The sequence below is a fragment of the Alosa sapidissima genome, chromosome 14 (assembly GCF_018492685.1).
Source record: "Alosa sapidissima isolate fAloSap1 chromosome 14, fAloSap1.pri, whole genome shotgun sequence".
NCBI classification, from domain to species: domain Eukaryota; kingdom Metazoa; phylum Chordata; class Actinopteri; order Clupeiformes; family Clupeidae; genus Alosa; species Alosa sapidissima.
The window spans coordinates 32706659-32719624 of NC_055970.1; the positions used below are offsets into that span (position 1 = coordinate 32706659).

The 12966-nt window shown below is 43.7% G+C and overlaps 1 protein-coding gene across 1 annotated transcript in view; it reads right to left on the reverse strand.

The window, feature by feature from the left end:
- Nucleotides 1-687: 687 nt before the first annotated feature.
- Nucleotides 688-12966, reverse strand: part of phlpp2 (PH domain and leucine rich repeat protein phosphatase 2) — a 42768-nt gene continuing 30489 nt past the window's right edge. The window contains exons 13-19 of the mRNA XM_042062112.1: nt 12277-12477; nt 11924-12086; nt 11623-11753; nt 11354-11467; nt 10688-10882; nt 8767-8998; nt 688-8393 (exon numbers count right to left, since the gene is read on the reverse strand). Coding sequence (XP_041918046.1) covers nt 7086-8393; nt 8767-8998; nt 10688-10882; nt 11354-11467; nt 11623-11753; nt 11924-12086; nt 12277-12477 — 2344 coding nt within the window. The 3' untranslated portion in view covers nt 688-7085. The remainder of the gene's footprint in view (nt 8394-8766; nt 8999-10687; nt 10883-11353; nt 11468-11622; nt 11754-11923; nt 12087-12276; nt 12478-12966) is intronic.

Sequence of the window (12966 nt, forward strand, 5' to 3'; positions counted from 1 at the left end):
AAGACACAGCTCTATGCGCAGTTTTCACGGATCATCATTGCCCTTGTACATTTTTCAGCTGGTTTGGAAATTGGACTAATTTTAAATATATATATATTCTTTTTTTTTTACTTTTTATTTGTTTATTTGTTTTGTTGTCTGTCTTGTATGTCTTGGTGTCACGGGTACCCTGGCGACTACGCCGCTCCGTCCAGCATTTTTTGTATTTGTTATTTTTTAAATGTATTTGTCATGTCTTGATGTCATGGGCACGCTGGCAACTACGCCGCTCCATCCGGCATCTTTTGTCTTGTTTGTGGAGCGCTTTGGGTTGCACTCTGTGCATGTTTAAATGTGCTTTAAAAATAAAACTGACTTGACTTGATCTTTTATACCCTAAAATATACAAGTGGGTGGTACTGTGTGTGTGTGTGTGTGTGTGTGTGTGTGTGTGTGTGTGTGTGTGTGTGTGTGTGTGTACATACTGGATGTATACTGGATGCATGTATGTCTATGAATGAATGACACCCATTTAAATATTTGTAAATTATGAAATAAGTACTATTATACAAATATCACATTCAGCTATGAGGTCACTACGTTACTATGAACATAAATACAATCAAATAAAAGCATAAGCACAAACTGTATTCTAATTCATTACTTCAGCGTTGTTATGTAAGCAATGTGGACACCTGATTTTCACAGTATAAATTTTTATTGCTACTTGGCTGAAAAGTTAATTAAAAATACAGCTTTTCTGCTCAAACCTATTCATAGCAGCATCTCCCAAAAAGAAACACATGACCATCACCCACTCTCAAAATGATGATTTGAGCAGACAAACAGCAAAAGTGCTTCTCTTTTCCTAAATCATAGAACAAATTATTTCCTAAACCTAATCGCATCAAAATGTAACAGAACTGAAATGAATTCCGCAGTTTTCTGCATGCTAAAATATAAACATAAAAATATCATATGTTCCAAAACAATGCCTTATAAACATAAATGTTATTATCTGTACAAAGTAATCACATTTTCATATATATTTTATATTGTGTATTCATTTATATTGGGCATGCTTCAGACATTAAATACATTGATAATTAGTATCTTAAACAAAAGATAGTATCTTGATGGGTGACGATACACCACAGAATCCCAACATTTCTATATTTTGTACTGGAGGACCTATAAATTTGCATGAAACAATGAAGTACAAAAATAAACCTCAGCTTCTTGGCATTGAGAGAAAATATTCAAGAATCTCTAGAAAAAAAAGAATATACAGAAATGACAGTGAGATCAAACTTTGGTCACATGGAAAGCAATTGGAACATCTCCTATTATGGTCTTATCAAGAGTTAACCATAAACATATGCAAATAATTCATACAGCTATACAGCATATATGACATATGACGATGGAACAATTTTTTGCCACAGACATAACTTTTCAGTTAATGTCATTCAAAACCAAAACCCAGACACACACGGACAAATGGTACACATAACTAAGTACATCAGTACATATGAGTACAAATGTCATTCAAAACCAAAACCCAGACACACACGGACAAATGGTACACATAACTAAGTACATCAGTACATATGAGTACACTCACACACAGTCAGTTAATTTGATCCCTTTGTGGCAGAAGACAAATTAACTTCCTCTGCATGGCAAAAACACAAACATAATGGACTTCATAAGAAATGTAGGTGCGGGTAAATAAAATGTTGTATCATCTTAATGAAAAACAACTGGCACACGTGCCACCACCAATTGAAAACCCAACAATCACACAGACACAAACATTTTACATTAAAATCTTCCACTTTAATATCATATTGTATGGTACTTAGTTCTTGTTCAGTAGTTTTCTAAAAAATTAAAGGGAATACTCCGCCACTTGATTATTGATTCATATTAACATTACCCTGTGTGTCACCCACAATGACATTTGTACTCTCCATAAATGTACTTCCCTTGAACACCACCACTCCTAATATTCATGAAGCGCTTGCATGAGTAAACATTTTGGTTCAGTTCATGGTAAAGAAAGAGTGTGTCTGTAAACATAAAGCTGCCCATCATCCAGTATGTGGCCATAGCTCTGCACGTGCACTGTTCTGAGTAACACAACATGATGAATATTTGGCTGCAAGAGCACATACAGTACAACAGCACACAGACATAAAGTGGACTTGAAGCACTGGCATAAACAACTCTTGGCTTAACTGGCAATCTAGAGCCAAACACAGAGGCAAGCAGCTCACGCACCAAGAGCGACTATGCTATGAAACAAAGGAACACTTTTCAATGAGAGTGAACAGAAGGTGGACAACGACAGAACATAGTTCACAGCTCACACATTCACACACACGCACACACACACACACACACACACACACACACACAGACTGACAGTTAGGGAGTGCTCAGTTTCTCTTCATTTTCAATGAATGCAGAAAAAAACCCTCCTGTTTGCAGGCCACTCAAAGGCTAGCCTCTTCCATATATACACACAAGCACGCATTGAAGCCTTGAGTATGTTGCATATATCAAGTTAAGGAGCAATGTTGATCGTCCTCATGCCTTTAGAATAGTTGTGCATCTCACACTTGTGAATATTCTCCTCGTGCCCACTAGGCAAAGAAATGAGCACAATTCATGTCCATTCACCACTGCGCCTGCATGAAGGAGAAAAGCCAGATGCTCCTCTGTCATTATGACATTAGACCCCTGCTCTCAGGTTCTGTCTGTTTTAGCAAACTGGTCTTCCTCTTGAGTGCCAACATGGCGGACTGTGTGTGGATTTAGAGGACCAGAGTGTGCGCCTGTAGTGTTTGGCATGTGTCTGAGTATGGGGTCTCCAGGTCGGTGAGGTGAGATTATTTTATTACCAAAGCCCCAAGTTTACTTCCTGGCATTCTGGCTCTCAGACTCATAAGTGGTATCTGTCAGTGTTCTGGCACATTGCTGTCAAAATCACCCAGCCTCCCAATTGGGCTATGTGAAATGAACCCCCGAATTTAGAGAGACACATGTGAGACAAACTTGAATCACATGGGTGTCTTATTCGCCACCTTTGCCTAATAAATACTGTATATTCTTCAGTAATCTACTTTCTCTTAGAGAAGAATGAATGAGTTTGACCAAGACAGGCCACAACAATCACAACAACTCAAAACCTATGAGTTTCCTGTGCATTTAACACATAGCTAATATGTGAGATCATACTCAAATATATTAATATCTATATAGATTTTGTTTAACTATATACAAAGTGCTTTGACAGTGTAAGATTCTTTCAAACAAATGACTCCATACACATACCGAAACTAATTAGTGATCCAAGTAACATAGATATTTATGCAAATGTAGTTGTTGTAATGTGTAATGAAAAAAAACAGTCTCTCTACTCTTATGATATGAACTGTCTATATGTTCAAGAGGTCCATAAGATTATTTTGATGGGTAATTGACTACTGAAGCTAAGAGTCAAAAATAAGACAAACTATTTTAAAGGGAAGCTATGCATTTCAAACATATGCAGATTAATAATCTTTTCAGGAAATTCTCTGACACAGTTGTGGTCAAACACATAGGTCCTCTCACCATAAATGAATACTGACTTTTCAACTGTGCTTAATATTTTTGGCCTCAACCAAATCAGGCAGAGAGTAAAAGAATTCACTAATGGAGAACACAATGAGATGAAACACTTGGATCCTCATTAGCAGTAAAGGAGAGCTTAGGGGAGCTCTTATCCCTATCCAGCTACAAGCTACAACAGCCACTGGCTCACGCTCTCAGTGCCTTTCATAAATGCCTTCAAATACTTCCTCCAAACACACAGACAGAAACACAGACGCATGCATGCAAGCACACACACACACACACGCACGCACGCACGCACGCACGCACGCACACACACACACACACACTACCCAATACTACAATACCCATCCCTGGGACAGGGGCCTTTAGGGTCACACGCTACTACACCTCCATTGTAAAGACTCCACAATACAGACACAGACTTGTGTCTGAGCTATGCAACCCATGTCCCCATTCCCCAATAAAGATTTCCAGTAAAATAAACAGTCTAAGTGGTAGGATTGGGTTTCCATGTGAATGTTTTGATGTATTGAAATATTTTGGCACATTTTGAATGACAAACAGTTGCTGACCAACACCAATTTCATTTATAGCCTCTGCTCTATACCTAAAAAATTTGGGCTAATTGCTGAACGCTAGCATGTCTATCAGGCCATCCCAGACCAGACACTGATACAGCAGAGTCACATTACAGTACTTGGCGAGGAACTCCCACCCACGCAGCTTCACAATGCTGTGAAATCAAACATAAAACCACCATTAAATCCATCATCTTTTGTTTAAATGGCACAAAAGCTCTCACTCCTTTAAAAGGGAATTGTATATGAGGGGTATAAGGTATCCTTCCTTAACGTGAACCTGATGAAGCAACTTGCGAAACGCGTTGTTCATGCCACATAAAGTCAGCAAAATATACCCTCCAGTGTGCGATGTATAGTACTGTTTGACTTTTCAATAGTTATACTGCACACCATCAGCACCTGGAGCAAGAAGAGCTGTGCACAGGGATTTTGACCTTTGATAGGTATCCTTTCTTATACTTGACCAGGGAGACATACAGAACTAGGAGCTTCAGTGTTCTCGCTACAAAAGCCTGTAAATACAGCCAATATTTTTTTTAAATAGATGCTTCCGGAAAAAAAAATAAAATAATAATTCATTCGCCAAACACGAATAATCCAATTGCTGCATATATAAATCAATTTGTTGCATTCCTATAAAGTACAATAAATAAATACATTTCTATTTTGTCCATATAATTTCTTGACATTTGTTATATGAATATCTATAATTAAATTACATTATTACTATTGAATATCATATTTCTACGAAATGCAATTCTATGCATTAACCAACAAAAAAAAAAGAAAGCCTCATTAGCTCCATACTTCCAAGACTCGTAGGTCGAGCTAATAAGATAGCTTTCATTCCAAACCTTCAGAAAAAACCACATATTCTGATAACACACTTATCCATGCGCATCTGTTCGCTCTGGTTTGGCCTCAAGAGAACCTGATATAGGTTTTCTGTACATGACAGATGAGGGTCCTGTAGACTACCCTCCAAACCAGGACAACGTAAACGGAGATGTTCCATTTTGGATGGGAATTAAAATGCATGTCTGACTAACCGAAGAGGAAGCAAAGTGGCGGCGGAACAGTGACAGACATGACTAGTGGTGGAAGGGAGAGCACAAGCTAGCCTTCTCACGTCTCACCACCAGATGGCCCCTCAACCCAAAGCTAAAATGAGGCGTTTCACCTTGTCAAAGCAATGGTGCAGCCAAGTCTGAAATCTGCTCTTTTGTCAGTGAGAGCGCATGGGGGAGAAAAAAAAAAAAAACCATAAGAGATATCCACTGCAGCCCAGCACACCAGCGCTCACCTACCGTTCCAAATCTCAGTCTTTTCAGCTGAGAAGCGGAGTGCCAGACAGACACATTATAGTATCTGTCAAAGGAGATACATGTAGGGCTATTCTGAAAATGGATGGTCATGGCAGAGGATCCACACACACACTCAGGCACGGTCACAGACATAGGACATTACAGTATACATTACACTATGTGTCACTTCTTTTCTTACACTGGCGTATCAAAAACCACTTTGCCTCAGTTTATACACAAGGCTAATTATTGTATTCTCGTATTGGACAATTTCATTTACAGAGAGGAGGAAATATCCGGGTTTAGTCCTCAGAACAGTAATACACTGGTTCATCAGAGAGTTTGACTAAAGTTTAGTCTAAATGGAGTGAAGTGTTACAGCCCATTTTTGTTGGCATTACTCTTTCACTCTTCAGCAAATGACACACTTGTAACTTCAAGTACTCAAGTTGAAAAGTTATCTCTGAGCAGCGAAGGTCATTTCAATTATTCATCTTCACAATGCCTTGACTGGCTTGACTGATCTGCATGTTCAATTACACCACTGTGTTATTTCCCATTGTGGGAGTGTGAGTGAAGCACACCCTGCACTCTGTCTTCTCACTTCCCCTTTTCCTACTCTGTCGAGATACTTGGGAGTTGTAGTATTTTTCCCTTCACCCAGCCCAGCTTGAAGGTGATGCACTCTTTGTGAGAGACTCTCCCCCTGTGTGACAGAAAACAGCTCCGCAATGGACACCAGGGAAAAGGCCTGGCCATATTTTGTCTGAAGGCTCTGTCTACAGTCTGGAGATGATAAATAATGTCTGACAAACATCCACTGAAAAGTGGTTTTCCATCTCTTTTGGAAAGAAATCCACAAGCAGGTAGCCCTCCTTTCAGAACTGCCTTTCTTCTTCGGGTGTCAACTGCAGCAGACATTTTGGCAGGACGCGCCATGTTCAAGGCCGTCCACTGTGCAGAAGGATGAGTCAGGTTTGGACAGAGAGAGAGAGAGAGAGAGAGAGAGAGAGAGAGAGAGAGAGAGTGAAAAGAGAGAAGAAAAGAAGCTGTGATGGTGGTCCAGTGAATTCCTCCAATGGATGTCATTACTGACCGAGAGCCAAAGTAGTCCCCCAGAACCAGGTAATTTACAGTAGGCACTTTTTTCACCTTTTGGTCATAGGATGGCCCTTGAAACTTTCTCATGGGGAGGCTTTCTAGGATGATAAGGCTATAGATCAAAAAGCCTGCCTTGAGCGTGACCTTGATAATAAAGGGCTAAGCTAGCATATGAGATCAACACTGTTCTACATATGAGGTATTCCAGCTCAGGCGGAGGGGATGAACCTTGCTTCAAGACCTCGTTTCATTGGTCCTGATACTCCTTGCCTGACCAGTCCATGAGACCTATCCACCTGCCAGGCTCCACGGATAGACTACCATCTAGCACTCTGGGCAGATGGCACGCTATCGGGTTGGTGCACTTGGGACTCCACACACAATGACAGGGCTGAATGGATACAGGAACTGGAATATCCCACAGGTACCATAGAGGGCCTCGTCTTTTCCTCTTGGCATGGCACTACCTCAGAGAGATGCCCCTGCACCACAGCTGTCACAGGGCTGTGTCGTAGACCTCCTGCTGGAGACTGGTGACGGGGAGACCGGAGACTGTCGTCTGAGGGTGATCCCAGTCTGGGTCTCTGGCAGAGGGGGGAGTGGAGGGAGGCGGAGGCCCTGGGACAACCTGGCTCTGGATCCTCAGCTGCTCCCGCACATCCTGCTCCAGACTAGGAGGCACCACAAGCTGGTCTTCTGGGTCCTGTTGCGCAGGAGCGGCAAAGTAACCAGACTTCTTCTTGGGAGCCTCTAAGGCGACCTCAATGAGATTGTGGCTGTCCTCGGGGACCACAACGGAGCCATTGGACAGCTTCTTGCCGAAGAGGCTCGAGGTGGAGGGGGACTTCTTCAGGTCGGTGATCTCCCTGCCGCAGACGGCCAGCAGGCATCCATTGGTCGTCGAAACCACCACACTGTTCTGACGCCGCACTTTCCCGTTGGGGTAGCTGAAATTCCGGTGGTCTTTCTCGTTGGGGCTCTCGGGGGCCCCGGAGCGGATTTGGAAGGCACAGCAGTGGATGTCGACCTCCACCTCCAACTTGCTGCCATTGGAGATGACGCCCTCGAGCGGGGTCTCGTCATCGCTGTCCAGCCCGTTGTCGGACTGGTTACTGGAGAACGTGGCGCAGGACGGCTGGCGCTGGAACAAGGCAGGATGGGCTCCCCCGGGCCCCGGGCCGACTCCTGGGGGTCCCCCTGGGCCTCCGGTGCCCGTGGTCGCGCTCGTGATCATGGTCGGGTGCAGGCTGCAGCGGCGCTCAGGGCGAGCCGCAGGATTGGACGGGTGCTCGTCAGAGGCCGTGGACCCCGCCTCACTGCCGACCTCCGAGGCTGAGGTCTCGCTGCTGAACTCTGAGGCGATGCCACTGCTGGAGGACGGGGTGGCAGGGTCGCCCATGGGGGGCACAGAGATAGGGATGGGAGTTGGCAACGGGGTGGGCACAGGTCCTTTACCCTCAGGGGCGGGCGTGGCGGTGGTGGTCAGCGGTGGCTCGCAGGTGCAGCTGTCCTCCCCGATGTGCAGGGCCACCACCACTGCCCCGACGTTATCCCGGCAACCGTAGCTCTGCGCCAGCGTGCAGAGCTTCTTGGCGGCGGCACGGGGGTCTCGGACAGCCTGCACGGTGCGCACCGCCTCCTGGTAGGACACCTTCTGGAAGAGCGCCCGGTTGCCCAGGATGAGGAACTCGTCCTGCGAGCACAAGGGCTCTGTACGTACCCAGGGCTTGGGTAGCACCCACGGAGACAGGTAGGAACAGCCAAGCAGACGGGAGCAGCACGTCACGCCGCTCACTTTAATGTCCTGCAACAGCATGGGGACACAGGTCAGTGCAGAGGTCAGAGCAGTCACATGGAGCAGTCTCTCACTTCAAGAGTTAAAGGTAAAGTCCATAATTCTAGTGAAAGGTTGCGGTTATTTTCAGATTACACCTGTTTTTTTCTGTGCAGGAATGTGCTGCCTAGAACAGTTGACTCACCCTGAGCCACTTTACTTGTTTATTATTTACAGAACCAGAACCATGTATAAACACTGGAGTCTTTTTTGAGCACTCACTTAGAATGGACAGCTAAAAGTCCCTAAGAGGTCTGTGAGGAGAAAGCGACTAAATTTGACAACAAGCTTATTGGATTGGATTCATGTACTGTACCTTTAAGAGCCAACCTAGAGAGCCTACCTCTGTGATGATGGCCTTGGCGGCTTTGACACGCTCCATCTCCTCTGTGCTCTGCTCCAGGCTGAAGACTTTTGACAGGTGCAGTGGTTGCCCGTCCCGGCACAGGACAGCCTGGCAGGTGCCCACGTTGGCCACTGTCAGGAAGAAGTAGCCTCCGGGCTCTGAGGACTCGTGGTGGATGTAGCACAGCAGTGCAGAGGCACCCAGCTTCTGTCCAGCCACCCCCAACTTTCTGCAGAAGAGCCACAATCAAAGACAATCAGACCTTTATTTAGCCTCACTGACACCAGACTGGTGCGCAAATCTCAACTGAGATTGAGAATGGACCTGGGGATGCTTCGTTCACTTCTGACTTCCAAGGGGCATGACCAGCAGTGAACTTAAACTTAAATAGGTACATTAAAGTCTTAATGAAGCTTTTAGGAAGTACAGCAAACACATCTTTCTTGTGACAAAGGTTTGGAGTGGTTTACTCAAAAGAAGATACAAATCTGTGTTGTTTAATACTGACACCATCAGTGCAGTGCAGTCTGTCATTGTATAAAGCCCGCCCCATGCTGGATAAGCAGTTGGGATTGGTTCCTGGGTTTTCTGTGATTTTGTAATACGCTGTGAATTGAAGAATTGCCAGACGGATCAGCAAAGCATATTCAGATACGTTCACAGATACGTCTGGGTTCACCCCGGCTACACAATTCCTACATCATATATGTGGTTGACAGAACATCCAAAAGCTTGAAAGGTTGAGTCTGAGAAAAAAGTTGCCTATTGCCAATCAAATTACATCTCCATCTTCCAGGCTCCTGGAGCAAACTGTTGATTGGCTGAAATATTTCCATGGCTTGGACTACTAAGCCGTTATATTGTTACAGAGCTCAGTCTTCCAGAATTGTTTTTTTGTTGTTGTTTTGAGCACACACAGCTAAGACAGCCAGAGGACCGTGATAATGACAGGGTAAGAAAATTATGTTCCAGTCCGTTTGTAACTAACTGGATAACTTTAATTGGATAACTGTGACTCAGATATGACAAGACAGTTATCTAGTTTCAACAGTTATGTAGACACTGTATTTAATATTTCATGGGTTTTCTGTGATTTTGGAAACCGCTGTGAATTGAAGAATTGACGATCTGCAGGGCTAATTTAAATGTGTTCACAGATTCATCTGTGTTCACCCAAGCTACACCTTACTGTCTCTGAAGATTCCTTCCTGCATCATATATGTGGTTGACATAACAAAATAAAAGCGTGAATTCCCTCCTTCGTTGTTCCTGAAGCCACCTGTTGATTGGCTGGAATTTTTCAAAACTAGGTTGTAGCACCCACTAACGTAATAATTTCCCACCAAAATAATAAATATTATGTTTGTAGGAAGTGTTTGCAATTGAGTTGGTGTGAGAAGGTTAAAAATTTTATTACATTCACGTCCCACAAATGTAATAAATCACTGACTTATGAAATTATATCTGTTTTATCAGTTGTAAGAGTGTAGTTATTGTATCAAATTGTACTGATATGGTCATATGAACTTCAAAACCTAGTTCAAGGCCATTTAAAGTGGGCCAGAATACTTGTGCAATAAGTTGCGCTTGCGCTGAATAGTATCTACAATACTATACAGAAGCATAAAACATTTTATGGGACAGATAAAATGTTTGTCAAGGGAGAAGACAGCAAATGCTTAAATCATAAAGCTGCACACATCACAATACATGTTCAACGTGCTGTTATGGTTCAATGTTCCTTTAAAATGGAAAATTCATATCAAACTTCTTGGCTGACTTATCATTACGTTAAATGCATTTTAAAACATTGTATAATATGTTTGTGTATTTCAGTTCTAGAATATTTAGCTGGAATTTAATATAAAAGTTGTATGCTTTTATCAGGCAATAAAGAGAAAGGCAGAGCAGGTGATACCTGTGAGATGTGAGAAAAGTGTTGCTCATGTAGACACTGTCCATGCTAGAATGCTGTAGTTCCTCTGTCAGCACATCTCCCATGGTGCACTGCAGAAGACGAGGCACTTCCTCATTACGGTCTCCATCAAAGATCCCATAAGCTGCCTCCACGCTGTCTCCAAAGCGATCAACAGCCAGCACCGATACACACAACCTGCCATTTGGGAAAGGAGGGACATTTTTTTCCACTGTTTTTCAACTGTTCATTGACATGCCCATTTGAAAATAAATAAATGCAATATACCCAGTGTGTGTGTGTGTGTGTGTGTGTGTGTATCCTCCATGGTCATGAGCTGGCACCAGAGGGTGGGAGTGTTACAAGATACTGTTCAATGTGAGGGTCATGACCCCCACCCGTGCAGGACTCTCATTAAAGTTGCAGTGGTCAGTGCCAGTACATCTACAGGAAGTACTCAACTTTTAAACAGGATTCACTGACAGGGGTCCACTGACCTCAGGCCAGTAACAGCATTCATTCATGTTTTTAAATCCCTCCCTGTGCCTCTCTTTGTCCCCCAGACATGTGCTGAAACATGGACACACACACACATACACATGCATGCACACACACATGCACACATGCACACACACACACACACACACACACACACACAGATCTCCTCACTTGTTTCTCTGGCCGCTCATCTCTGCATAGCCATGGTCCCACAGTGTTGAAGTGCCTGTGGTGTCCCCTGCAGTCATGGAAGGCTTCTGATCCAGCTTCAGGGTGGTGATGTGACTGATAAAAGGACAAAGCATGAGTCAAAGCAGCTTGACACTTTGTGATGTCCTTGTAATTATGTGTGTGTGTGTACAGTATGTGTATGTGTGTGTGTATGTGTGCGTGCATGTGTGTATGTGTTTGCGCATGTTTGTTGGTGTGTGGTAACATACCTGAATAAGTTGAGTGTTTTGTGCTCTAGAATGAGGCTACTGTTGCCGGTCAGGTCCAGTTCTTGTAGTGTGGCCGGTAAGGATTCCGGCAGCAGGATTTCAGTCAGGTCATTACAACTCACATCGACCAGCTACATCAGAAATAGAAAAGGATGGATAAACAAACGCATACACACACTTTCTCACTCACACCATCACAAGCACCAAAACACTAACATGACACTTCAGACCACCTGCACATGTTGAGCAGGACACCATGATGCCATACAAACGTAAATGAATGCAGCACCAGCGTTCTGACCTTGATCTCGGGCAGGTTGAGGACCTCGGGGAAGACGCTAACGTGGTTGGAGTGGGCGATGAGCGTGTGCAGTCTCTTGCAGGAGGACACCGTGGAGGGGATGCTCTTCAGCTTGTTACCACTCAGATTGAGCTCCTCTAGCAGTTCCAGCTTACTCAGCTTGCTACAGATCAGATCAGATCTTTCATTTCTTATTAAAAGAATCCCCTCAATAACTAATCATATTCCCTGAACGAGTACCGGTAATGAGTTAACATATGGAAGTAATAAGCTATAAATTAATTGATAGTCCATTTCTACTCAGTACTTAGTCTAAGCCATGGTGAGCTCCAAAGCTGTAGTTTGGCGTGTACCTGGCGGGGAAGGAGAGCAGCTGGTTGTAGGCGATGTGCAGGACACGCAGGTTCTGGTGGCCCACCAGCAGAGTGCCACAGTTCTCCTTCAGGTTGTTCCCAGTGAGGTAGAGCTCCTGTAGGGTACTCAGGCTCTCTTCTGATAGGCTGCTGGGAGGGATTGTCTCCAGGGCGTTGGCAGACACATTCAGATACTTTAAACTGGAAAAGCAGAGGTTCAATAATTAACTGAACTGAAAAAGCAGAGGGGTTCAATAATTAACCAATTAATAAATTAGTTGTCAACTTTTATATTCATTCTAGCTTCTTAACGTGAATATTTGACAGTAGTGACAGTAAACCGATTATATTGCGGCATATGGACAAAACAAGGCATTTGAGGATGTCATCTTGGGCTTTGGAAAACACTAATCAACATTTCTTCTCCATTGGTTTCCATTTTATAGACCAAACAAGTAGAAAACAGATTAATTGACAGAATAATCATTAGTTGCAGCCCTAAAATGTGTGGCTTTGACCAGGGTGAATATAATGGCCTGGACTCAAAAGATGCATTGGGGCAGCATAGCCTACCACCGCATCAGGTACATCAGCTATCATAACAGCACAGGGTGGCACTGATCAGGCTGCTGGCTATATGTGAGGCAGAGGAGGCGTTTAAGGTGTCACAACAACAGCACGTTCTGGCTG